General features: G+C 37.3%; 3 protein-coding genes across 4 annotated transcripts; 2 read left to right on the top strand and 1 right to left on the bottom strand.

The window, feature by feature from the left end:
• Positions 1–289: 289 nt before the first annotated feature.
• Positions 290–9,759, bottom strand: LOC128225172 (uncharacterized). The gene is made up of 4 exons (XM_052935222.1): positions 9,642–9,759; positions 5,083–6,990; positions 4,176–4,356; positions 290–847 (listed from the first exon to the last, which is right to left on the bottom strand). The coding sequence occupies exons 2-4, from the start codon at positions 6,457–6,459 to the stop codon at positions 708–710; spliced, it is 1,698 nt and encodes a 565-aa protein (XP_052791182.1). The 5' UTR covers positions 6,460–6,990; positions 9,642–9,759; the 3' UTR covers positions 290–707.
• A 110-nt stretch (positions 9,760–9,869) lies between these two features.
• Positions 9,870–16,375, top strand: LOC128220411 (L-xylulose reductase-like). Its single transcript, XM_052928794.1, has 7 exons — positions 9,870–9,964; positions 13,676–13,773; positions 14,123–14,277; positions 14,576–14,618; positions 14,755–14,919; positions 15,028–15,145; positions 16,006–16,375. The coding sequence occupies exons 1-7, from the start codon at positions 9,913–9,915 to the stop codon at positions 16,107–16,109; spliced, it is 735 nt and encodes a 244-aa protein (XP_052784754.1). The 5' UTR covers positions 9,870–9,912; the 3' UTR covers positions 16,110–16,375.
• Positions 16,376–22,397: 6,022 nt separating this feature from the next.
• Positions 22,398–25,030, top strand: LOC128242708 (gem-associated protein 6-like). Of its 2 annotated transcripts, none has more exons than XM_052959971.1 (3): positions 22,398–22,535; positions 23,019–23,218; positions 23,700–25,030. In XM_052959971.1, the coding sequence occupies exons 2-3, from the start codon at positions 23,144–23,146 to the stop codon at positions 24,147–24,149; spliced, it is 525 nt and encodes a 174-aa protein (XP_052815931.1). In that variant the 5' UTR covers positions 22,398–22,535; positions 23,019–23,143; the 3' UTR covers positions 24,150–25,030. The 2 variants fall into 2 exon arrangements, with proteins under 2 accessions (XP_052815931.1, XP_052815938.1); XM_052959978.1 differs by having other exon boundaries at positions 22,417–22,544.
• The last annotated feature ends 1,947 nt before the right edge of the window (positions 25,031–26,977 follow it).

Here is a 26,977-nt window from a genome sequence, read left to right as displayed (position 1 = left end):
TGGGGTACAGACCTTGGTCTCTTGTATGACATGCCCCCTTATCATGGTGAACCTCCATGGCATTTTCTTTTGAAAATCCTATAATGCATGTCAGAAAACAGCGTGGAAAAGGTTCAGTCCGTCCCAATGGACAAACAGACTGACATACACGGATCTGATATAATAAAGAGGATATTTAGACAATCTTAGTTCCACAGTATGTGCAGCGCACACAATAATTACTACATCATTTATTCCAACGGTTGATCTTTACATGTAAGATGGCTAAATATTATTAAAGACACATCAAAACAATTCTCAACAATTTATCACCGACAAAACTTATCAATTACAAACATGTAATATAGAGAATGGAAAATTATAATTCTCTTACAAAGCACACTACAATGAACACATTTTTATACAGTTACATATTGAAAAAGCACTGCACTGCCTGGCAGATTTAAACCTGACAGTGTAGTACGCATAATAAGCAAGAAGGTAAGATCAAGTCCTAATCATAAAAGAACTTTTACAAAACAAAGAAGTTCAAAACGCACAATTGTAGAAAATATTTTCCATAATTATGGATTTTTAGTTATAACGGTACATTGACAAACTTGATTTTTTGAAAAAAGAACCTTTCACTAAACTGCACCACGGTATAATATAACTTAAAGATCACAGCTAGAATGAGAGGCACCATGATTAAGCAAATCATACACTTGTCACTTTATGTGCTCAGTTAGTAGTTCGAGTATTTCAGCATGCTCGAAATCTCGTGCGATGTCCAATGGTGTGAGGTCACCCATTTTGAGGCTGGTGTCTACTCCTGCCTTCAACAACAAACCAACTATCTCAGCATGACCTATAACAAAACATGGGCTGTTAAGTTATGCATGAATATATTCTAAAGAGGAAATAAAAATGGATTACTGTTGCAGAGAGAAAAATGCATTTCCTAGAAACAGAACTTTCCATTGAAATAACTTGCCTACTTTTATATAGTCTCCAAAAACATTTGTCTATTTCCAGTCATCTTTAATCTAGTTTTCTGTCCAAAACATTCAAATTTTATGAACTCTGTTACCTAACCAAAGAAAAACTTAAATCTGAGGCAATTATAATTTAGCAAAGAACTATTTGATTTTCAATGTGTTCAATGAAAAATCAAAAAAGTAAATCACTTTGCCCTTTTTTCCAAATGGAGTTTTTCCAACAAAGGATCATATAACACAGTTCATATTTAAGATTTTAAGTAACAACCAAATCCTAGATACATGTAACATAAGTGTCCCACCATGAATGACATGTAGATGGCTGGTCGCAGCATTCTAGGTACATGTAACATAAGTGTCCGACCATGAATGACATGTAGATGGCTGGTCGCAGCATTCTAGATACATGTAACATAAGTGTCCCACCATGAATGACATGTAGATGGCTGGTCGCAGCATTCTAGATACATGTAACATAAGTGTCCCACCATGAATGACATGTAGATGGCTGGTCGCAGCATTCTAGATACATGTAACATAAGTGTCCCACCATGAATGACATGTAGATGGCTGGTCGCAGCATTCTAGATACATGTAACATAAGTGTCACACCATGAATGACATGTAGATGGCTGGTCGCAGCATTCTAGGTACATGTAACATAAGTGTCCGACCATGAATGACATGTAGATGGCTGGTCGCAGCATTCCAGATACATGTAACACAAATGTCTTACCAGGCATGACAGCAGGACTGATGGTAGCAGTATTCTAGATACATGTAACATAAGTGTCCCACCATGAATGACATGTAGATGGCTGGTCGCAGCATTCTAGATACATGTTACATAAGTGTCCCACCATGAATGACATGTAGATGGCTGGTGGCAGCATTCTAGGTACATGTAACATAAGTGTCCGACCATGAATGACATGTAGATGGCTGGTCGCAGCATTCCAGATACATGTAACACAAATGTCTTACCAGGCATGACAGCAGGACTGATGGTAGCAGCATTCTAGACACATGTAACATAAGTGTCTCACCATGCACAACAGCAGGATTGATGGTAGCAGCATTCTAGATACATGTAACATAAATGTCTCACCATGCAGGACAGCTAGATTGATGGTAGCAGCATTCTAGATACATGTAACATAAGTGTCACACCATGCATAACAGCAGGATTGATGGTAGCAGCATTCTAGATACATGTAACATAAGTGTCTCACCTTGCAGGACAGCAAGATGAATGCGCGTGGCATTCTAGATACATGTAACATAAGTGTCGCACCTTGCAGGACAGCTGGATTGATGGTAGCAGTATTCTAGATCCATGTAACACAAATGTCTCACCTTGCAGGACAGCAAGATGGCTGGTCACAGGATTCTAGATACATGTAACATAAGTGTCTCACCATGCATAACAGCAGGATTGATGGTAGCAGTATTCTAGATACATGTAACATAAATCTCTTACCAGGCATGACAGCAGGATTGATGGTAGCAGCATTCTAGATACATGTAACATAAGTGTCTTACCAGGCATGACAGCTGGATTGATGGTAGCAGCATTCTAGATACATGTAACATAAGTGTCTTACCAGGCATGACAGCAGGATTGATGGTAGCAGTATTCTAGATACATGTAACATAAGTGTCTTACCAGGCATGACAGCAGGATTGATGGTAGCAGTATTCTAGATACATGTAACATAAGTGTCTTACCAGGCATGACAGCAAGATTGATGGTAGCAGTATTCTAGATACATGTAACATAAGTGTCTTACCAGGCATGACAGCAGGATTGATGGTGGCAGTATTCTAGATACATGTAACATAAGTGTCTTACCAGGCATGACAGCAGGATTGATGGTAGCAGCATTCTAGATACATGTAACATAAGTGTCTTACCAGGCATGGCAGCAGGATTGATGGTAGAAGCACTCTAGATACATGTTACATAAATGTCTTACCAGGCATGACAACAGGATTGATGGTAGCAGTATTCTAGATACATGTAATATAAGTGTCTTACCAGGCATGACAGCAGGATTGATGGTAGCAGCATTCTAGATACATGTAACATAAGTGCCTCACCATGCATAACAGCAGGATTGATGGTAGCAGCATTCTAGATACATGTAACATAAGTGTCTCACCATGCATAACAGCAGGATTGATGGTAGCAGTATTCTAAATACATGTAACATTAGTGTCTCACCTTGCAGGACAGCAGGATTGATGGTAGCAGCATTCTAGATACATGTAACATAAGTGTCTCACCTAGCAGGACAGCAAGATGGATGGTAGCAGCATTCTAGATACATGTAACATAAATGCCTCACCATGCAGGACAGCAGGACTGATGGTAGCAGCATTCTAGATACATGTAACATAAGTGTCACACCATGCATAACAGCAGGATTGATGGTAGCAGCATTCTAGATACATGTAATATAAGTGTCTCACCATGCATAACAGCAGGATTGATGGTAGCAGCATTCTAGATACATGTAATATAAGTGTCTCACCATGCATAACAGCAGGATTGATGGTAGCAGCATTCTAGATACATGTAACATAAGTGTCTCACCTTGCAGGACAGCTGGATTGATGGTAGCAGTATTCTAGATCCATGTAACACAAATGTCTCAACAGGTATGACAGCAGGATTGATGATAACAGCATTCAAGATACATGTGACATAAGTGTCTCACCTTGCAGGACAGCAAGATGGATGGGCGCGGCATTCTAGATACATGTAACATGAGTGTCTAACCAGGCAGGACAGCTAGATGGATGGTAGCAGCATTCTAGATACATGTAACATAAATGTCTCACCCTGCATGACAGCAAGATGGATGGGCGCGGCATTCTAGATACATGTTACATAAGTGTCTCACCATGCAGGATGAATGGATGGGCATACTAGATACATGTAACATAAGTGTCTCACCTTGCAGGACAGCAAGATGGATGGGCGCGGCATTCTAGATACATGTAACATGAGTGTCTAACCAGGCAGGACAGCTAGATGGATGGTAGCAGCATTCTAGATACATGTAACATAAATGTCTCACCTTGCAGGACAGCAAGATGGATGGGCGCGGCATTCTAGATACATGTTACATAAGTGTCTCACCATGCAGGATGAATGGATGGACATACTAGATACATGTTACATAGATGTCTTACCATGCATGACGGCAAGATGGATGGGTGCTGCATTCTCACACTGCAGGTTCACACAGTCAACATTCAGCCCTGGGGCTTTGAGTAAGGCAGACACAAGCTGGGCACTGCCCGCATTCACCGCAGCATGGAGAGCTGTGTTTCCCGTGTTGGATACATGGTTCACATTTATAGATGGAGTAGCCTGCATAGATCAAGGAGAACATAAGTGCATTTATATCAGTAATAGCTGAATATTGTAAGGTAGAAAATTGATTATAGAACTGATTATTTAATTTGTTCAATAGTAACTCTTTAGATGGCAGTACAATTAAAAATCAGGCACATTATGAACTCCTGCATCCAGTTACATCAATCTGGTTAATTCTTGGTGTTGTCAAAGTTCTGTGCCAAATTGTTTATTGATTGGTCAAAAATTATCCAATAATTATTTAAATGTGTAAACTGACAGAAAGATAACCTGTGGACAACTCATACAAGTTTTGTAAAAATAGCTGCTGATGCATTAAGGAACATCATTAATCATATTTATAAATTTGATTGAAAGTTGCATCAATCATGATATCAAACAGCAACCTTTAAAACACTTTGTAGTCTGCAGCAGCAGCAGACAAAATTTGATACTAAAACATAATTTAGTTGGCTTCTGAAATATTACAATGTAACTCATTTAAGGACAAAACAATCATCCCTAGAGACAATAATTAATATTTCAAAGCAATCTGTTTGTATCTGTAAATCAAGTAGAATATGATGTGTCAATATTCCGATTTGAATGCATAGATTTAAAATTAATGATTCTTTTAAAAAAAACAATTCTACAAACTGAGCTCACGTGGTTTCAATTTTCACTGAGCCTAAATCAAACCTTCATCTCAGTTTGTTTCTGCTAATGGAACACTGTGTTTACCTTAACAAGGTACTGCAGGACTCGAGGCTGGTTGTGCATGACCGCAGTGAAGATGAGTGTGCGCTCATGCGAATCCACTTGAGTGAGGTCCACATACTTTCCGACGTGAAGGTAGTGGATCACGTCCCGATAGCCGTGCCTCAAGGCCTGGAACAGACGCTTCTCATACACTGTCTTAAAAGTGCTTGGTGCATCTGGCACCTTACTTGGCACTGTGCCATGACGACCAAGGAGATTTCTGTAAAAATTAATGATTGCACACCACATGCTGACTAAGGAATATGATCGGGTTGCTAGTAACCACTGGGCATACTGTTTGTTTTTGGTTGAGCATTTTACATCAGAAAGTAACTGTTTATACTTCTGAGTTCGACCAGAAGTGATGATATCCAGGTAGTCTAAAAACAGATGAGCTCCCTTGCCACTCAGCAGTTTTTTAGGATATTCTCTGAATATAGCACCAATTAGGTTATTTATGTCTCTCTGTGACACTTTCCTTTCCTCTCTTCCAATAGCAAAAGCAAAACCAAGTTCTTCTTTAAGAATGTCAATTTCAAGCTCAAATATTTCTCTTTTTTCTGTATCCCCAAAGTCAGTCAACCAGAAATGAGCAAACTGCACAAAATGATCACCAGCTGCAATATATGCTGCAATCTCAGACACACTGTTGTTAGCTTTTGTTAACCAACCAGATACCACAGTGGCATCCATATAGCTCAGCATTACATCATAGTTACCAGAGTCTGCATCGCTAGATTTAGCCCTATAGGTAAGAAAAGGAGTTTTTGCACGCACTGGTTCTGATTCCTCATCAACATGGTCTGTTGCTTCAGCAACCACTGAATGTGTCTGCGCTGACAGCTGACTCTGAGTCTTGAATGGTTTACTTGCCACATGTCTGGCCGCAGAGTGTGTAGATTTGCAGTCAGAAGCGGGTGGGGCAGGCCTGAATGAAACTTCTGTAGGTGATGAATCATGCTCAACAGACCCCGACCTTAGAGGCGGCAATGGTGCTGGCTTAGGAAATGGAAACCTTGGGGCATCTGTCTCTAATACTTTCTTTTTCTTCTTTTTGGATTTCTTTTTTACCTTACTCAACAATGTTAAATCTAGTTTTAACTCTGCATCTTTCTGAGCAGTAGAATCAGCTGGGGAGTTGCCATTTGTTATACAGCCAGAGTCCGGTGAATGCCCTTTTACTGTTGTGGAAGGGGTTGAGCCTTGTCTGCTATCACAAGACCCAGAACTTTCCAATGATATTTCATCCCAATCACCATGAAACCTGTCATCATCACTAATCACCTCCTCATCACTCTCTCGAAATGTCAATCGAGACACACAAATTAGATCACGTAAATCCCTCGGACCCCTGCTCATCTTTTGATACTTGCATAAAAATAATTAAATGGACGGAGAAACACTGATAAGGTAAATCCAAACTGTTTGGTCTTAATGCATCTTGATCTGCATTTTTTGGCTTATCTTGGCAATTGTATATCGTTTCCAATGGCTTTGTTCTTACATGATGAAAGGATATCTCTAACACAAGCCTTTTCTTTATATAAAGTTTATCTGAATTTGAATCCTGAGACGGACATTAAACAGCATTAAAGCAGCAGATATCAGATATGGCAAACTATCGTGAACATTCCATGCAAATTTAAAGAAAAACAAAAGTATTCTCGATAAAATTCCACTAAAGTCTTCATAGGATTTCATAATTAATCCTTTATTTCACAGAAGCTGTTCATTGTTTTCATGTGACAATATTGACTCTTGTGTTGAATTTTAACACTGTGATGAAAGAGGAAAAGAATATAGTAAATTTGAAGTTGTATGCCAGACGAAACAGGAACAGGAGAGACTGATGGAGATCTTGTCTTTTACCTCTCAATTTGCCATCTTTAGCTGAAAGAAAATTGAATGTACATGTAATTAACAGAATTATAATCATTTAAAAAGTGACTAAAACCTTTCAATATAAAAGATTAAGTATTTTTCTTTTAAAATATACAATTGAATTTTTTTACACTTGAAACCTTACATTCCAATATTTTTAATTAGAACTATGTCTTAATTTTACCACGAGGCTGTTTATTTTCAATCTGGATTTGTTTTATACTTTCTGGGAGCATTATACGTGGAATCTGAGTAAATTTGGCACAGTTACAATTTTGGCTTTGTCCTTTTATACCATTATAATTTTCATAATTAGTTTTAATGTTTTTATAATCAATTTCATTATTTTTAATAATAGCCAAAATTTATGGCAATATGTTTATCTTTACTGGTTGAGAAGCAGTTTCCGACAGTTTTTATACGTTTTTATTGAATGATCTATATGTGTTTAAATACCTTCTAAAATTATTCACATTTTAGATAACTACAGATCAAGCTGCTATTGTCGATATATTTTTCACATGTGTGATGTCACATATAGTGTATTTAATAGGGGCGCAAAGAGGGTACTTAACACTGTTCTGATTAGCTTGTGATGAGAAGCAGTTTCCAACAAATCGAATGCGGGGCAGATTTAAGGTGCCTATTGTGTGTTTTTATCATCTGTTTATCAAATATACTAAATATAAGGCTGTAATAAGAGAATTATTTTATTTTTTTCAGCATTTACGAAAAATTTAAACCATTAAATTTATGACATTCAATTCATACTCGAAATGAGGCAGACACTGAATATCAATGATTTTTTTATTCATTTCTGATAGAAACTTATGATCATCGCTTGTATAACACGGCCTCTAAACGCCAGCTCCACCACTTTACGGTGGTGCAAAGAAAAAGAGCTGTCGACACTTCCGATGTGGAGCTGTGCCGTATGTTTACATGAAAAACTGTGAGTATAATTTATATTTTATTTGATAATTTCATTTAACGGACATATTTCGAAAATCAGAGAATGTGGTACCGAAATATAACCGTCTCCGTGGCTTAGTGGTTAAGGCATCCGCCTACGGAGCGGGAGGTCACACGGGGCTTGTTCTGACATGGCCAGTTGCCGACCCAGCAGCTAGTTAAATCGAGGGGTACCGATTGCCTTCCTGCCAGGCGCCTGGTATTTGGGATAGGAATCGGGGTAAAGATGTTCACGAATGTAGGTGTCTCATAAGCCCAACGGGCTGGCCCTTAACTAAGAGGGGTGACACTATAATAAACAAACAATTATACTCACAGTTTTTCATGTAAACATAGGGCACAGCTCCACCACGGAAGTGTCGACAGCTCTTTTTCTTTGCACCACCGTAAAGTGGTGGAGCTGGCGTTTAGAGGCCGTGTATAAGTCAATTTAGGAAAACCTTGTAGTTATTCATAGATATGCAAATTAACATGCATGCGCAATACGCTGCGCGTGCCGATCCACCACGTACAAGTTTGTGTACAAAATGAAAAATACACATTAAACATTAAATAATATTGAAAGTTACTTACGTGTCTCGGTATGAATTTCAACTTTTGATTGCCTAGTTACCATATATAGTTGAATTACAGTACCTTCTTTATGAACATCTAAAGAAAGTACGCAAAAAAAACAATTTGTCGGAAACTGCTTTTCGTCGGAAACTGCTTCTCTACCAGTATGTCACCATTAATCCTATGTGACATCAAACCTACACAGAATATTTACAGATATGAGAAATGTTCTGATTGTTGGTCTTAGCAAGACTAAGAGAGAGAAACTTTAAATGTTATAGGGCAATGATTAGTTTAAATGAATTTAAAATCATCATTAATACCCGAGTTACCAAACTTTGCAAAGGTGTTTCAGCGCTTACTTTGAACCCTTTAACAACTCAAGATATCTGGTTAATTAGGTGTGAACAACACAAAACCAAAATCTGCATTCCAAACTCCAAAAGCAGGCCGACTTGTACCATTTGAAAATAATTCATTTTTAGTATTGTCACGGACCTATAAACCATGGATTGGCAACTCTCATCTGTGTTAATGCGATTAGCTCAAACTCACGTGTGCAGCGCGATTTCATTCCGAGATCTTAACGTGTGGTCGTTTTCGAGACGTCCGACATCGGCCGAATATATACATGCATGAAAACATTAATTAAAATTAAATATATATTTAATCAGGAACATATTAGGTCCTGATTAATACTTCGATAATTAGAAAAAATATAATAACGACAAACTAAAACTTTATTACATGCGACATGTTGATCGGTGTTAAAAATGATTAGCAGCAGGGCTGGCGGAAATAACCGAAGACCGCCATTAATCACCGATCGGAGATTTGGTGGAATTTTCCGATATTTGCCGAGCGCGCACTAAGGATTGTGGGTAAATTATTATTTCTTATTGTTTCACCGCTATCGGGCAGTTGCCAATCCAGGTCTGTGGTATTGTTTTTAAAAATAATTCATAACTGTTTGTGAAATTGAATCCAAGCTCACCTAAAACTTGCTATTTTGTGACCAAGTCTAAGAAGAGTTGTGACTTGTGTTGTTAACAGGGAAACATAAACAGCAATAAATAGGAACGCATATTAATGGTGCTACAATTATCGAAGTGAACATCTTCGCCTTGACTTACCTGCGTGCTTTCCGTATAGTAGCTGCCTAAGCATTGCTTTAATCTGTCAAAAAAATCATTTTAAACGTGTAATTTGCTTTTGTTGATACAACCTGTCCCTACTCGACGGAACCCGAACTAGTTGAGTAAAGGTATCGGTGATTGGTCGGAAGAATCCGATCAACTAATCAAAAACGACTTTAGAAAACTATTCCATCAATCAAAGAGCTGTAAAGGGAGCCAATTCTTTAACATACTAGATTTTGAACTTTTACAGCTGTCAAAAAATATCATGGAAATTAACTTTAAAGGCAAAAATGCTGTCGTGACAGGCGCTGGAAAAGGTTTGTGAACAATTAAACTTTAAAAATATTATCTTGTGTGCAGATCTAGTTGTCATTGTTAGATCGGGCGCACGTTATCGAAGTACGGTCAAACTGTCCAATAGTCCAAATATACTGTCAAACTACGGTATTTTTAACGCTCGGGAAATAAGTTTTTTTTTTTTTTTTAATTGGACATTCGTCATGTTCCCGAAGAGTCGACAAAATAACAATCTTCAAAGATTCTGAAGCTGCTGTTTGTTTATATAGACTAGGGAAAAACGTTCCGTTCTCGAAATATTTATAACACATTAATGATTAAATGATTAAACAGAATCCAGAGGCGTGTGCACGTAGCCTTCCAAAGAATTTTCAGGATTTATAAACCGAAGAAAATGAGGCCCCAGAGGCTCGAACCCGGGACCCCTCGCTATCAGGGCGAGTGCTCTACCTACTGAGCTACCGGAACCGCTTACACACCTCCTCACCCATATGTGTAGGTATCGGTACCGTGACAGGTAATCCCTCAAGAACTTTTGGTCACTAACCTTTAGTCGCTTATTTTTTTTATATTGACATGAACATTTCAGCACGGAAATCAAAGTTAGTGTGACAAAATTATTAGTCATGTGTAACCTCCGTACGTCATTCGTCGCGCCCCTATGTATTGCACCAGTCAATTTTAACCACGGCTCCTACATGTAGGTCCGAGGGTATACCGGGGATAGCGGGGGAAATGGGCCGGGTTTTTTACCTTCTAGGTGGCCCCGCAGTGCCGAGTGGATGGGTTGGTTTTGTTTTCGCACCAAAAATAGCGGGGGTGGGCCCGAGTAACCATTTGGCGGGGATTTTACCAGTAGTTTGTTTCCGCAGGGCGGAGATTCTAGCGGGGATTGGCTGGACCAAAAGTCAAAGTTCAAGCTATTCCCCGGACCGGGAGGGGGGGGGGAGGTTACTCTGTATAAATTGAAGCACAGGTTGGGTTTAGGTCGTATACTAGTGTAACGTGCGATGGCAATGCTCGACCCTGAAGGGGTCCGCTGATCTTTATAAACAGTAAATTCTCAATTGAAGGTACTTCAGTCTATAACGGAATGTTATACTATGAACGCACATCCGCCGCCTACAGCGGACCGTTACACTGGCGAGTATTATTTTTAGCTCGACTATTCGAAGAATATGGAGAGCTATTCTACTCACCCTAACGTCGGTGTCGGCGTCACACCTTGGTTAAAGTTTTGCATGTAAATACGTTTAAGAAACACATTTAAGGCATAATCTCAACAAGTGCATCATGTTCTAGCATTGAAACTTTAGATATGCATTCCAAAATATCCAATCTACTTAATTAATGAAGTTAAATAATACATTTTTGAATTAATTGCATACAATTGCCCTTTATTATTCGACAAAGAAATTCGGGTTAAGGTAATGCATGTAAGCACATATAGATTAATATATCAGCAACTATGTGATATATTACTTTGAGACTTTATCATAACAATCAAACATACATAAATAACCAAGTTAGATAACTGTATTTTGTATATAATTACGGCCATTTTCAATTGATATGAAAACTCTGGTTAAGGATTTGCATGTAACCACATTCAAGTCAACGTCTCAGCAAATAATGTATGTATTGCAATGAAACTTTAGACAGATGTTAAACAACCGACTTAAGTAATCACGTATTTTTTTGATATGATATTATTTATCGTGCTTTATTATTCGACAGAGAATATCGGTTTAAAGATTTGCATGTAAGCGTGCATAAGTCAATATCCCAGCAACTATTTTTGTATTGCATTGAAACTTTATACTAGGGCTCCTTACCATCCAACCAACTATTTTATCAAGTAATGTAGCTCTATGTTGAATACAATATATGAATTCACCCTTTATTAATCGACTTAGAAATTCTGGTTATTTTTTGCATGTAAGTATATATAGTTGAATATCTCACCAACTACTTGATGTATTACATTGAAACTGTTAACGATCAAGTAAGATGACTATCTTGCATATAATGCATTTTTGCCCCTTCATAATTCGACTAAGAAGTTCTGGTTAAAGTTGTGCTTGTGAGCACACATAAGTCAATACCTCAGCCATTACATGGTTTATTGCATTTAAATTTTATACACGCTAGGGTTCTCAACTATCCATCGTACTTTTAATTTATCAAGTAAGATAACTATTTTTACTATGCTGGCCGTTTGTTATTCGGCTAAGAAATTATGATCCATGCATGTTTCACTATAACTGAAACTTAAAAGCGGCAGACTAGTCGAGGGTGCTGTCTGAGTGACAAGTGGTGGTTATTACAATTGTATTGCAGTTTCGATTGTTAACTGGTACATGTATAACTATCTGGGAACTGTTTTTACTCCCGGAGGCTCATGTTCAGATGCCCAAAATACAATTGCAGGTGAAGCTTTAAGGGCATTTTTTAAGGTGAAAAAGGTTTGCATAAATTTACAGATATTTCTGTTTAACATATTAAAGTTTGACTTGTTTGATAAGCTTATTTCATCCATTGTGAGTTATGGTACTGAAGTCTGGGAATTGTTTAAGGCGATGCCATAGCGCGGATACATATATACATACATATGCATTTTTTAAAGATTGTTTGGTTTTAAAAGAAGTACACGAAACGGTATTAATTATGCCTTATGGCGAGCTCTGACGTTAAAATTGGATGCCATATCACTGTGAAGTATAGGGTTAGGTTAGTACGTACATTTGATAGTAGGTTCAATAAGAAAATGTATTTCACTTTTATTAAATGACTGAATGGTACAACAAAAAGTGAATGTTCGTTATTACGAAATGTATTAAGTTCACTCCACATCAGACAGAAGCAATAGTATTTTTATGCTTTCCTAGCCTTCCCAGCCTCTATATACTGTAAACTGTGTGTATTCTAGTAGTATGTAAAGGCTAGGACAACATATAGTGTGCTTCTGTCCCCTGTGTCCTTGTCCGGGCTGTATCTTGACCATGCATTTTAGGATTTTCAAAAAAAACTTGACATTAAGGTTCTCCGTGATAAGGAGGCGTGTCGTGCACAAGATCCAGGTCTGTATCTCAAAGGTCAAGGTCAAGCTTAGAGGTCAATGGTTGAAATGATCCTTGTTTGGGCTGTATTTTGACCATGCATTATAAGATTTTCAAAATATTTTCAAAACAAACATGCTATAGGCTCACCATTATGCGGCAGTGTATCGTAGGTTCCAAATATGTGCACCAGTGTGTCTGTCCGTCAGTCCGGCTTGAACATTTTCCAGACTATAGCTTTCAAAAGCAATAATAAGTATTTGCTCATTGTTCAACTCCATGCTGTTCTGTGTTGCAAATGCATGGAAGAGCTCTTTTAACGGGCTTGACATGTCGCCATTTGACGTTTTGTTTTTTCAACTTGTTGAAATGGAGTTATTTTGCTAACTTTTATGAACAAACATGTTCACCGTACACCAGCTGACAGAAACTCATTTGAACAGATTATTAATAATCCAAACCTAGACTATATTATTTTTCAATAGCATTACTTACACTTTCTTTCACATGTTTGAATAATAATCACCACTTATGAGAATACGTCAGGAAGTTTATATAAAACTTTTGATGACGTTTGACGATCAGTTAACAAAATATGAAGACGAATCAGTTATTGGTTCTGTTAATATAAAATTATGCAACTACGTATGCCTTTTATATTCTGCATTTAAGGTATCGGTCGGGATGTTGCCAAGCGTCTGGCGGCCCTGGGTGCGCATGTGGTGGCGATCAGCCGAACACAAGCCGACCTCGACTCGCTCAAGACAGAGGTCCTTACTATTCTAATTTTCTGTTCATTTATAGTTTTTTAAGTTTAAGACTTAACATACTGTCCTTATATATGTGTATTGCTCCAGCTCGATTCATGATAATAAATACCAGTATCACCCAATAGTGTCCGTTTTATAGAAAGTAGCCAGTACTTAAGTCTCCATTTTTTGAGATCCCGAGTGTTCACCATGAGCGGGGATCGAACCCGGGAGTTCATAGGTGACAGACCTCTGTTACTACATGTTCTTTTTAGTTTATAACTTAAGGCAAATCGTAGTTTATGCATGTTTTACCATTTTATTACGATGAGAATATTAGCATATAAGACATGAGAAATGATTTGCTCAGGTTCCGTCCATAGAGACGGTTGCGGTGGACCTAGCTGATTGGGCCGCAGCACGGACGGCTGTAGCAGCCATACCAAACGTGGATATGCTTGTCAACAACGCCGGGACCAACCGCCTCGACAAGTTCCTCGACGTTAAAGAGGAAGACCTGGACCTGTAAATATGTACATTGGTGTACCACCAATATTTTTTAACTAGTTTACCAAGTCGTAGATATTTTGACGACAACAAGGCAAGAACCCCGTTTTAATCAAAATTGTTGTTTCAACGCTGTTTAATAAGTAAGAAAGGTAAACTCTTATACTAATGTCTCGAATCCGTCCACCATTTGTCATACTAAAAGTATTTTTTTCTGTGCATGAAATTTCACTGTGTTATCCATATTTTCCAGCAATTCATGGCAATTGTACACGTTTTTCAATTTTACTAATACGTTTTTTAATATTGTCTTCAGAGTTATGGACATAAATTTCAAAGCCGTCTTCAACGTTGCACAGGTAAGAAAGTGTGTCAAACTGCTTCTATGGGATAGAATAAGAAAGCTTTTAAAAGCGTTTGAATTAGATAAAAACGTGTCCATATCAGTGTAAAGGCATACTGATTGCCAACTCGCATTTAACTGACTATTTCCAGGTGGTTAGTCGACAGATGGTTGACCGGAAGTCGGGAGGGGCCATTGTGAATGTTTCTAGCGCCGCCTCGTATCGGGGTCTTCTTGACCACGCTGTCTACTGCGCGAGCAAGGCTGCCGTCGATAAACTCACCAATGTCATGGCATTAGAACTCGGCCAATACAAGGTGGGTAAAGATGGTAGGTGTGTATTGATGAAAACGCTTAACAAATAGAATAATATTTATATTGCATCTATTTAAACATTTTTTGCTACACAAACGTTTTATTCTCAGATTCGAGTCAATTCCGTTAATCCAACCGTCGCACTAACGGAGTTGGGAAAGATAGCTTGGAGCGATCCAGTCAAGGCCGACCCGATGCTGGCTCGAATACCTATGGGCAGATTCCTGGGTTAGTATAATAACAGAGCCCTAGAGTTTTGAACCCATACAAGTCAGCTAATTGTGAAAAGGTCTGCTGTAATACCAGTTTATAAAGTCGGTGTTTGGCTATTGTTATACTTAAGTCTAATATGAGTTTATAAAATTATATACGACTACCTTGTATCAGGCTTACACCTATGAGGTTTGATTGACGGTCGACAGCACGCTAACAAATTAAGGTTCCATAAAGTTATCCAGCCTTAACGTGAAACAAGGATTGTTATTACATTTCACGAATGGAAACGTTCTTACAAACTTGCAAAAGACGTGGCATTGTAGCTGTACGCATGTAGTTTGTATGCAACCCACAAAACATCTAGTTGTCTGATAGCTGCTCATGTAAATGTGACCTTGGTGAACCCATAGATTATTACTTACTAGCTACTTACATTGAAAACAATGACTGAAAGTACATCGTACAATATTTTTAATATTTACATTTATTTCGACTGTAATCGGACGTACGCGACATATTTTGCTATCTTTAAAGGACAAAAGAACTCCTATGTTGGATAAGTTTAGGTAAATAATGTGTTTTTTTGCTCTCAAAACCCTTAAAACAGCCCCCCCTCCCCCTTTTCTATAAATCGTGTTGAATTTACTTCTTTAAGATATTTTAAATTTCAATAGTAATATCTCTTTGATAAGCGCAATAAACCGGTTTTCAATCAGCAAAATTGAATTCAAGTATGTATTTTGGCTTATTGAAATAAGCTACTAATTGAAGCTATCAACCTTAGGAAGCCGTTTCGATAAATTGGGGCCAGGCATCTATAAACAACCTATTTTGGGGTCATATACCTTATATATGGTGTTTATATTTTCCAGAGGTTTCTGATATTGTTGACGCCATCGTGTACCTGCTGGGTGACGGGGCTTCCATGGTTACAGGCATCAACCTCCCCGTGGATGGCGGTCTGGCCACCAGTTAGAATAACCTCATTTTGCTCAGTTAAAAGAAACGGAATCCAGATAAACCAATCGTGCCAATGGTTATTCACTAAAAATGAATATTGTGTTTGATAGATGTTGTGCTAATTGGAAACTTTTTTGCGGTTAGAAGGTTTTCAGAGGGTTACAATGGGCGGAAATTTAGACTGCCAGGCGCCGGCGGTGTCGTTCGTTGAATATTACAAATACCTCATACAAAGCGCGTACAAAGCTCATACAAATTGCTAAAAATAAATAATAAAAGACGTAGCTTGTTTGTATGATATTTCTATATTGCGTTTGTGATATATACAATTTGGCCCGGCTTATCATTTTCTTAGCAAGTAGGTCAAGGTCACACGTATCAAACGGCATGAAATTAACACGGTTCACCTTCACATGTTATCATTTTTCGTGGCATCTTTAACAGAGACTGTCTCAAACACATGGCTTATGTTCCTACTGTAATACGTGTTATGTCACATACATTTTTAAATAATGATTACATCTCTTAGTTCGTTTCTTGCTGATTTTCCGTCTGAAGTATTTTTAATATCTAGGTAAAAACTCTTATCACATTTGTCTTATCATATTCACAAAGGCTGTGTAAAGTAAGCATGAATATTGATGTCGGACATAATGTTATCCATGAAGACGTCCTATCAAACGTCCTGACAAGCGTGTATAGATGTACCAGTAACCAGTGTATACTTCCTGGCAAACATCATCTGCAATCGTGTATTAATGCACAAGTTACCTGTGAATACTTCCTGTCAAACGTCGTGTGCAGTCGTGTATCGATCCACAAGTTACCAGTGTATTCTTCCTGTCAATCGCCGTGTACAATCGTGTAAAGATCATGTATAAATGCACAAGTTACCTGTGAATACTTCCTGGCAAACGTCGCATGTGTTCGTGTATAGATCCACAAGTTACCAGTGTATACTTCCTGTCAATCGCCGTGTACTGAATCGTGTAAGTAAAATATGGAAGTGCCAATTCAACATAATAACGCTAAATTTCCCAAAAGTTCGTTTGAAATTAAGAACCCAGAGTAGAGGTCATTTCATGCCAGATGGTTTGAAATTCATAACGTAGAGGTTTAAAGACTTTTAAGTTAAATAAGACTAATGGAAACGGGGTGTTTTTCTTGTTTTATCGCAAAACCATTGTTTAGCATAATAATACGGAAACTATCTTTGGCATTTCCTTTTCCCTATAATATGCAATTTCCGGCAGCTCCTTCGGCTTCACGTATATGTGGACTCTTCTATCTTGTCCATATTTGAGAAAAAGACAAACCAGCCATGTAGTGACAATGTTGCCACTGATTCTTGCCTGCAACAAACGCGACCAGCGAGCGATCTTTCTCGGCGCCACGTTTCATGAATACATACCTGAAGGCAACGATTGGACGGTCAAGACAACCATCTCATGATTATGAACGTGCATAGAAAGACCACTGGCGATTAAGACCAAGCCGCTGTTGCTAATGGCTTTGTATCAGCGAATGAATACCTTGTAGGCACCATGAAGTGTTTAAGTGCTATTCATATTGAATTGTAATAATTATATGTTTATTATGTGCTATTCATATTGATCTCTTTTTATATAAGTACACATATACTTATTAAATGCATTCAAGATGACGTTTCTTATTAGTGTCATTTATAAATGTACTTAAATGAGATTTAAATCTCTTTAAACCTCCGCCAACAAAGTGCCAAATTGAGGCGGGAGGGGATACCCCTACCGCACCCACCCCTTCTTCCCCAATGCGCAGTGCCTTCCGATGCGCCTGGTTTGCAGCCGGTCGGAAATGTTTAGACATAGTGTTTTTAAGAGCGAATAGAAAGTGTGGGTTTCAAATACAAGTTACTTTATAAATTGTTTCAGCTCGGCCTCACATGATACTGCTTTTAATTGCGAGTACACAACTAAACATGTATATTTCCGCTTCATTAATTAATTTGTTTTCGGAAGTATATCAATTATAAAACATGAAGAGGGTTGCCATATAAGAATATTTGATTAATTACCAATAACGTTGAGTTGTAATACATCAAATTGCCAAAATTTAACAAAAACACAGGAAATTTCACTAGCAATGAGACCCGCGTATTATTTTGCCGGGCTGTACAGTAGTGTGTCTACCTCACATGCATGATAAGCCATGTTTCCCATACTGCCAGTGGTCATTCTAAAAAGATACAACTAACCATTGTTCCCATAGTTTTGAGAATCATAAGAAAGTCAGTTTTTCGTTATATATTAAAGGGATGTAACTGACTTGCGTCTGTAACATTTGGTAATGTCATTAATGACCGCTTGTGCAACAGACGTTTTGACTATTGATTTGATGGCGGATCGAAGTTTTTTGTTGTGAATTTGATTGATTATGGCAAATGTTGCTGAGAACGAACTCAATTTTCTCCCGTACATAACGGACACTATAAAAAGGTCTATCATTTTTCTTTTTACTGAGGATGTTTTGCATCAAATCTTTAAGAATAGTGATAATTTGAGTTGTTATACGTTTTCGCGTTTTTTTTTTAATTATTTACTTTGACAGTTTGGACGCCTTTTTTTATACCTTTAAGCTAGTCTTAAGCCAGCTCATGTTTGTGTCTGTTACTGAAATGGTTGGTTGAAACTGAAAGGATAAGCTGTGAAAGTGCAAACGCACATTGACAACGGGGTCTTTTGTTTTTGCTGGAGGGACAGCGTTGTGTGGGAGAGGCAGTTGTGGGATAAATAAAGCGGTCCATAGAATTACCGGAATCCCCTTATTACCGGAATCCACCGGAATCTACCATAATCTGATTAAATTATACCTAAATGTTGTTTGGGGATGTTTTTAAGCTTTAATATATGTAATGTACTAAGAGGTATACCTTTATAATCATATTTCCATATACAGAAAGTGACAAGGATTCCGGTAGTTTGCAGGTCGGATTGCCGATTATAATGATTTGACCAAGCTACCGGAATCCCCTGAGAAATAATAAATAAACTATACTTAATTGTTGTTTGGGGTGTTTTTAAGCTTTAATATATGTTATGTACTAAGAGGTATACCTTTATAATCATATTTCCATATACAGAAAGTGACAAGGATTCCGGTACTTTGCAGGTCGGATTGCCGATTATAATGATTTGACCAAGCTACCGGAATCCCCTGAGAAATAATAATTAAACTATACTTAAATGTTGTTTGGGGTGTTTTTAATCTTTAATATATGTTATGTACTAAGAGGTATACCTTTATAATCATATTTCCATATACAGAAAGTGACAAGGGTTCCGGTAGTTTGCAGGTCGGATTGCCAATTATAACGATTTGACCAAGCTACCGGAATCCCCTGAGAAATAATAATTAAACTTTACTGAAATGTTTTTGGTACCAAAATCTAATTTAAACTATACGTAAATGTTGTTTGGGGTATTTTTAAGCTTTAATATATGTAATGTTCTACGAGGTACACCTTTATAATCATATTTCCATATACAGAAAGTGACAAGGATTCCGGTAGTTTGCAGGTCGGATTGCCGATTATAACGATTTGACCAAGCTACCGGAATCCCCTGAGAAATAATAATTAAACTTTACTGAAATGTTTTTGGTACCCAAATCTAATTAAACTATACGTAAATGTTGTTTAGGGTATTTTTAAGCTTTAATATATGTGTTGTTCTACGAGGTACACCTTTATAATCATATTTCCATATACAGAAAGTGACAAGGATTCCGGTAGTTTGCAGGTCGGATTGCCGATTATAATGATTTGACCAAGCTACCGGAATCCCCTGAGAAATAATAATTAGCGGTAAACTACCGGAATCCTTGTCACTTTTAAATTAAAACTCTTACTTCATTCTATATTCAAGCATTAACATACTTGAAATAGTATTGAAATTCAGTTATTTTAGTAATTCACAGGGGATTCCGATAGCCTGGTCAAAACATAATCAGCGGTAAACTACCGGAATCCTTGTCACTTTTAGATTAAAACTCTTACTTCATTCTATATTCAAGCATTAACATACTTGAAATAGTATTGAAATTCAGTTATTTTAGTAATTCACAGGGGATTCCGGTAGTTTGGTCATAACATAATCAGCGGTAAACAACCGGAATCCTTGTCACTTTTAGATTAAAACTCTTACTTCATTCTATATTCAAGCATTAACATACTTGAAATAGTATTGAAATTCAGTTATTTTAGTAATTCACAGGGGATTCCGGTAGCCTGGTCAAAACATAATCAGCGGTAAACTACCGGAATCCTTGTCACGTTTAGATTAAAACTCTTACTTCATTCTATATTCAAGCATTAAAATACTTGAAATAGTATTGAAATTTAGTTATTTTACTAATTCACAGGGGATTCCGGTAGCTTGGTAATAACATAATCAGCGGTAAACTACCGGAATCCTTATCCATATTCCTTAAATACAGACTTATACTCATTATAGTCATTGTATACTGACATGAAAACTACCGGAATCCCCGTACCCTTTCAGATAGTATGTACGTACATACGCTCATAATGATATATAATGGGTAGTAAATAATTAAAACACCTCCAAACACTTATATAAACTAATACAATATTAAGTTTTAAATTTAAGTTATTTCTCAGGGGATTCCGGTAGATTCCGGTGGATTTTGGTAGTTAGGGAGATTCCGGTAATTCTATGCACCCTAAATAAAGCATAGATTTTTATAAAGAGGCCAATTGGTTCTTTTACTTACTCGGTGTTAAGCACTGATACTCAAGGTACAACTTTCTTGGGTTAAACATTTATTGAATACACCAATTTCCATCCCCTTAAATGCTAAAAGGGTAGTCTAATATTATAGACATGTTATACAGAATTCTTCCAATCCCTAACGTCTAAACGGTAATGTGCAAAAAACGGGGTTGTTTTGAAAAATATTGAAATTGTATTAGGTGTAGTATTGTATGGTTTGAATTGATCATAAAGGTTTATATTCATATTTTACCATGTAAGTGAGAAGTTATTTTGCACAAAACAGGCATTTAATGCATTATAACACATTATTTACCTTTCCAATAAAACGAAAGTTGACTAACACAGACAACAATTATGCCAAGCGGAACAACTCGACCCAATCGTAATAACTCGGCCACCTCCGACAAGCTTCGAGATAGACCTCGTAAATACAATCGTAACAACTCGGCCATGGCCGAAATGTTCCGATTTTTTAAAATTGTGCCCTGAAGCCTTGCAGGTGCCTTTCATGTATATATCCCTATGTTTTGACAGCAAGAAATGAAAAAAAAAACGTCAAACTCATATTTATTCGTAGGATATGACATTTTTATGTATGGAACTGATATAAAATAACATAATCTGGTAATATTTATTGTTTTTATGATATTTTTTAGATGTTAAATCCTTTAACCCGGAATCCCGATCGTAATAACTACCCACTTTTGATACTAAACAATTTGTACGTGAAGGATTTGCTATATATATCAAAAAACGTACAAAATCCGTAAACGTACAATTATTTGGACTAGCTTAAAGGGCAGCAAGGTAGCTACTTGTTCCAACTAGTAAGATCTTTCAGTTTGATGCAGCTGGGGATCAAACCCACTACCTCAAGCTATGTAGGCTGAAGCCTTAATCACTTGCCCACAGAGATGGTTAAGGTGCAGGCTCAAACCAATCAAAACCCATTTAGTCCAGTCCAATCCCTTGTTAAACTGCAAAACCACAACAATGGGTTTGCTCGAAACATATGTATATATTTAGAATCATGATTTTTAAAAAAATGTCAAAAATCAAGACAATCTTTTGAATTTTATTTTTACTTTCAGATAAAAAGTTTGAGCATTGGGAATGAGGTCAAACTTAGGCCTGTGTACAAATGTTGGTCAGGAAAAATCCACTGCATTGGTTATTCCCAGAATTTCCTCTTTTCCTATTCTTTTACAAAAGTGGGAAATACTGGAAAAATATTCAACACTTAAGGGAAAATAACAGAATAATAGAAAGAAAAGCACATATAATCAATATTTAAATTCAAATAAACATATTACAACTGCTTAATTTGAAAGCATCCTCTTATTGCTTGGAAAATTTTCTGACAGAACTTAGAGTATTCTTACTTTAAACATTGCATGCTATTTTTGCTTCATGCTTAATCTCAGAGTGTTTACTGTATGTTTAACCAGTATAGAGAGGGATTCCCGTGATGTGAATCAGAAGATCCAGGACTTCCGGAACCAGTTGTTGAGAGCGCGAGAGTGTGTGGAGCGCATGCCTGGCATCCAGCACAGTCGATCAGATCAGCTGCGACAGATTGACATCCTCCAGAAACAGCTGACCCAGAAAACAGAGCTTATTCAGCGATACAAATCCCTACAGCCCTTCCAAGAGCAGGATAATGCGATGCAGTGAGGCTTGTAAACTACTTTAGATGAAGTGTTATTTAACTCAGGGTTTTAGCTTATAAATGAGTTATGGAAAAGTGCTGTACCCTTTCCAGTTTTTGTTCGCACTCTTCTTCCCTTTAATGTGGAGACCAATTCTGCCTTCCTAGACTGAATTGCTTGAGACTGTCAAATATTTCTTTTCTGTCAAGTTCATGTTCAATTCTTCACAATGCAGCGCAATGTGCCCTTTTCTCCCTTAGCATCCTGTCCTTTTTTCTGCAGCAACCTGACCTTTTTGAAACCATTTAACTATTTTTAATAATTTGTCAACTTTTTCTGTTTTTAAAAAGAGTCATAATCATGCCATAAATCTTTTATTCAAAAGTTTGATAGATTTTAATCAGTAACTTTTGTAATAGTGTATTAAACATTTTGTATCTTAACATTGCTGAGACAACATTTATTTATTGAAACTGAAATCCATTTCAATGTTATTGCTTGCAGGTAAAACACCAGACAGCAAAATTGTGACATAAAAGAACTCTGTGCATTGACTAAGTGTTAAGGAATATCCTTCCTGCCCATAAAACATTTTGTGACATTTTATTTTGTGTGTGGGGAGTGAAACTATGAATGAAGCAGAGGACCTTCACCCCATATTCACCAAAGATCCAGAAGAATGGATGCAGTTTGTGTACAAGAAGGCAAGTATTGATTACAATTTGGTGGAAACTTTGTCAATAAATATTAAAGTTTAATTTTTACACATCATAATATCATGATGGGCATTATAACTGTAAACATGAAACATAAAATTCAACCCTGTGATAAAATTTGCGTAAATAAAAAAATGTCCCTTGGGGGACTGGTGGATGGATCGAAAGTATTGGGAATTTTTTCCTCCGACAAGGATATGGCATGTATGTACATGCTAGAAAGGATATATATATAAGTACAGAGTGCATCATTAAAACGATGTTACTGTTTTGTTCTCTGTTTATAAAATAAGGGCAGTCTTCAAAACCATAACAAATTGTTGACATTAATGTTCATTTTTTGTTTTGTAAGTTGTAAATAACACAGATTTTCCTTTGACAACATTTCAGATTATTTAAAGATGGCCAGATAACTTTTATAACCTTTCTTGTGTCTTTATCAACTTGAATACTAATTGACGTGTTGCAGGTGAGCCTTGTCACAGATGATGGTGTGGAGCATGTGGGTTTGGTCTACACTGTGGATCCTGTGTCCGAGACATTTGTGTTAGTTAACTTTGATGGCGAAGATGTGAAAGTGAATATTGTAGTGGGCCATTGTGTGAAAGCTGTCTCAGTTCTCATTGAGGATTCTGAGATGTATAAACAAAGACTGGACAGACTGTTCAGGCCTATAGCAGCCAGTAAGATGACAGAAGAAGAGATACGCAATCAACAGACAGTGGTCAGGATGTGGTTGTTGAAGAATCGTTTGCCTGTAGAGGTCAGTGGACCACAGGGGGAGAACCTCTCTGTAGCAGAAGCACTTGTTATCCAGCCACCATATGGACCGGACAACTGTGTCAGTAACAATGAGATTATTCTCGGCAAAATTCAAGGTCTCATTAAGAATATGCCTTCAGATCAACATGAATGGTAGATCATATTTAAATAGCTCATAAGAATCAGTGTTATTTCATAAAAACAATGATGTGCTATTGTTATCACCTGATTCTCGCTGGGTTGGTCAAGTTGTGTGTGACAGTTATTGTCCCATATCAGAGCTGTATTCAACAGCAAAACGCCGCATCTAGTTGACCATTCGTATTTATGTAACTATTTACAAAAGAATAATCAAGAACCTTCACTTGTTCCCATGCATTTAGATTAACAGCATTTTTACTTGTGAGAATTTGGTATGCATTTTAATGGTTATAAAACTTATTTTTGCAAATTATTTTATCATTTACATAAATTTGACACTTTAAGTATATTATGCATTAACACTTGCACACATGAGTGTTGGCAATATGAACAGTGAATCTTCTTTTTAAAATGTTGTCTAGTGTTTAATATGTGTTTTTAATACGTTAATGTATGACTGCTCATGTAAGAGGTAGAGCTATCTGTATATTTTAAGTCTTCTTGATTATGCGACACTGTGGTAGGGCAGATAGGAATTCTCATTGTTGTTCCCCCATTGTCCACCTAATGTTTAATTAAGGATTCATAAAACGTTGGTCACATGTTCAACTTGTTGTACATCGCAAAGAATTTAATATGTTTTTATACTGGTGCAAAATTTATGCTTAGTACATCTCATTCTAATCTCACATAATACTGTATTGTGTCCTGGCTCATGCAAATCATGAAATGCCGGTCATATTTCAATTGGCCTCTTGCAATTGTTAACAGTATAAAGTTAATTGACTATGCAAGACAATTTACATAGATGTACCTGGAAACAGCATTCATTTTTGAATCATGAGAAAATAATTATGAGAAAATAATCCATTAAAGGTGATAAAATAGATATATAATCCAAAACATGTTGTGACTCGCTGATATTTTACGCCCTCTTGATACATCGACGTATGGTTTGCGTGTAAATGTAACACAGGTTAAGTCTCCACTGTGCAGGAATGTTTATAGGAACATTTTGAAAAATCATGTCTATCCCTCTTCTCAGTAAAGTCAAGCCCGCTCATAGCTGCACAATGGCAATTCCGTGTATGTGCATCAGTGCGCGCATCTGTTGGACTGAACTTTATCCTGACCATGAATTATAGGATTTAAAAAAACAACTTTCCATGGACACTCACCCATGATGAAGCGACCTGTCGAGCACACGACCCAGGCCTTTATCTCAGAGGTCAACGGTTGAAATGAACCCTGTCGGAGCTGTATCTAGACCATGCAGTATGTGATATTCAAAAAATCTTGCCATGAATGTTTACTATGATGAGGTGACATGTTAAACACAAGACCAAAGTCTGTATCAAAGGTCAAGGTCACACTTAGAGGTCAAAAGTTGAAATGATCCTTGCCCGGGCTGTATCTTGACCATGCATAATAGGATTTTCAAAGATGTTGCCACAGTGCTTCACCATCATGAAGCGGCGTGTTGCTCACAATAGTCCAGTCTGTACATCAAAGGTCATGATAATGCTCGATAGGTCGAAGGTTGAAATAATTGTTGTCCGGCCTATATCTTGACCATGCATTATAGGATTTAAAAACAAAAACACTTGCCGTGAATGCTCACCATGATGAGGCGGCATGGTGCGCACAAAGCCCACGTATGTTCTTCAAAGGTCAATGTCACATTTAGAGGTCAAAGGTTGAAATGAATATTGTTCGATATGTATCTTGGCCATTCATTATAGGATCTTTCCAAAATGTGCCATGGAGGTTCACCATGATAATTTGGCGTGTCGCACACAAGACTTTGACAAGTTTTGATGTTATATGGTATAATGGGTTGAGATAAAGATTTGACTTTAGTATTTTCGTGATATTGGGGCCAGGTATGTACCTGAAAGGTCTAAGTCACTCTTAGAGGTAAAAGGCTGAAATGGTCCTCTGGGCTCTTGACCATGCATTATAGGATTAAAAAACAACACTTGGAATGGAAGTTCGCCATGATGATGCGGTGTGTCGCATCCGTCTGGACTGAACCTTGTCCGGCCGTATCTTGACCATGCAATAATACTTATCTGCTTATTGTTTAATTCCATGTTATTCTATGTTTTAATTGCACTGAAGAGCATTATGTCTGCGTCAAAGGCTCTTTCAAAGGGCTCGACAGGTCGCCATTTGGCGTCTAGTTAGATTACAAAAAAAGCAAATATGCAATAGGAAATACATCGATATACAAAAACAATATTCCTAAACCACACCCATAGGCGAGTTGTATATCTTAAAAATATCGCGTGCTTATTGCATGGTGCTCTGTGGCCATTTTCCAAACTACGTACCCAGGTACTGTAGGCCTTCGTGCTTAACGAAGTGAAATTGAGAGGTTTAAACGAAGATAAAATGCATTTTACAATTTTTCAGCGGGTGAGCTTGGTTGACTTTGACCGTTCACATGTACACATAGGATACAGCCATTCCCGTTTTGGCTTGATTTTAATGGATTTGGATAATATTTAAAACTTGATGCTTGTGTTATATGTGACCTTATGCGTTCAGGCCAATGTGGATTTTAGTCCGTCAGAAAATGATTTGAAACACGTACACGTCTAGTCCTACGCCTATTTAAAATATTGAAGACACTGAAATGTTCCTTTTTTGTTTACTATAATTTCGTATGAATTGATGGTATGATTGATTATTCGAAGAGTTATTTCAACTTAAGTTTCGTAACAAAACTAAAAACCAATGATTAACACTAGCGACATTATTCCTCAAATGTTCCCGCTCGGATTTCCCTGTGGGCTATGTGTCTATCCATGGCTGCCGGTGTTCCTCGATTAAAACGGTGTT

This window comes from Mya arenaria, chromosome 2, assembly GCF_026914265.1.
Source record: "Mya arenaria isolate MELC-2E11 chromosome 2, ASM2691426v1".
NCBI classification, from domain to species: Eukaryota; Metazoa; Mollusca; class Bivalvia; order Myida; family Myidae; genus Mya; species Mya arenaria.
Note: the sequence above shows the minus strand (reverse complement) of the source record. Positions and strands in the feature narration are given on the sequence as shown.

Coding starts and splice junctions, on each gene's coding strand:
- LOC128225172 (XM_052935222.1), bottom strand. CDS start 6,459: ATGAGCAGGGGTCCGAGGGATTTACGTGATCTAATTTGTGTGTCTCGA. Junction 4,357..5,082: donor TCCTGCAGTACCTTGTTAAG/GTAAACACAGTG, acceptor TGATCTATGCAG/GCTACTCCATCTATAAATGT. Junction 848..4,175: donor CCATCTTGCCGTCATGCATG/GTAAGACATCTA, acceptor GTTTTGTTATAG/GTCATGCTGAGATAGTTGGT.
- LOC128220411 (XM_052928794.1), top strand. CDS start 9,913: ATGGAAATTAACTTTAAAGGCAAAAATGCTGTCGTGACAGGCGCTGGA. Junction 13,774..14,122: donor TCGACTCGCTCAAGACAGAG/GTCCTTACTATT, acceptor TGATTTGCTCAG/GTTCCGTCCATAGAGACGGT. Junction 14,619..14,754: donor CCGTCTTCAACGTTGCACAG/GTAAGAAAGTGT, acceptor GACTATTTCCAG/GTGGTTAGTCGACAGATGGT.
- LOC128242708 (XM_052959971.1), top strand. CDS start 23,144: ATGAATGAAGCAGAGGACCTTCACCCCATATTCACCAAAGATCCAGAA. Junction 23,219..23,699: donor TGCAGTTTGTGTACAAGAAG/GCAAGTATTGAT, acceptor GACGTGTTGCAG/GTGAGCCTTGTCACAGATGA.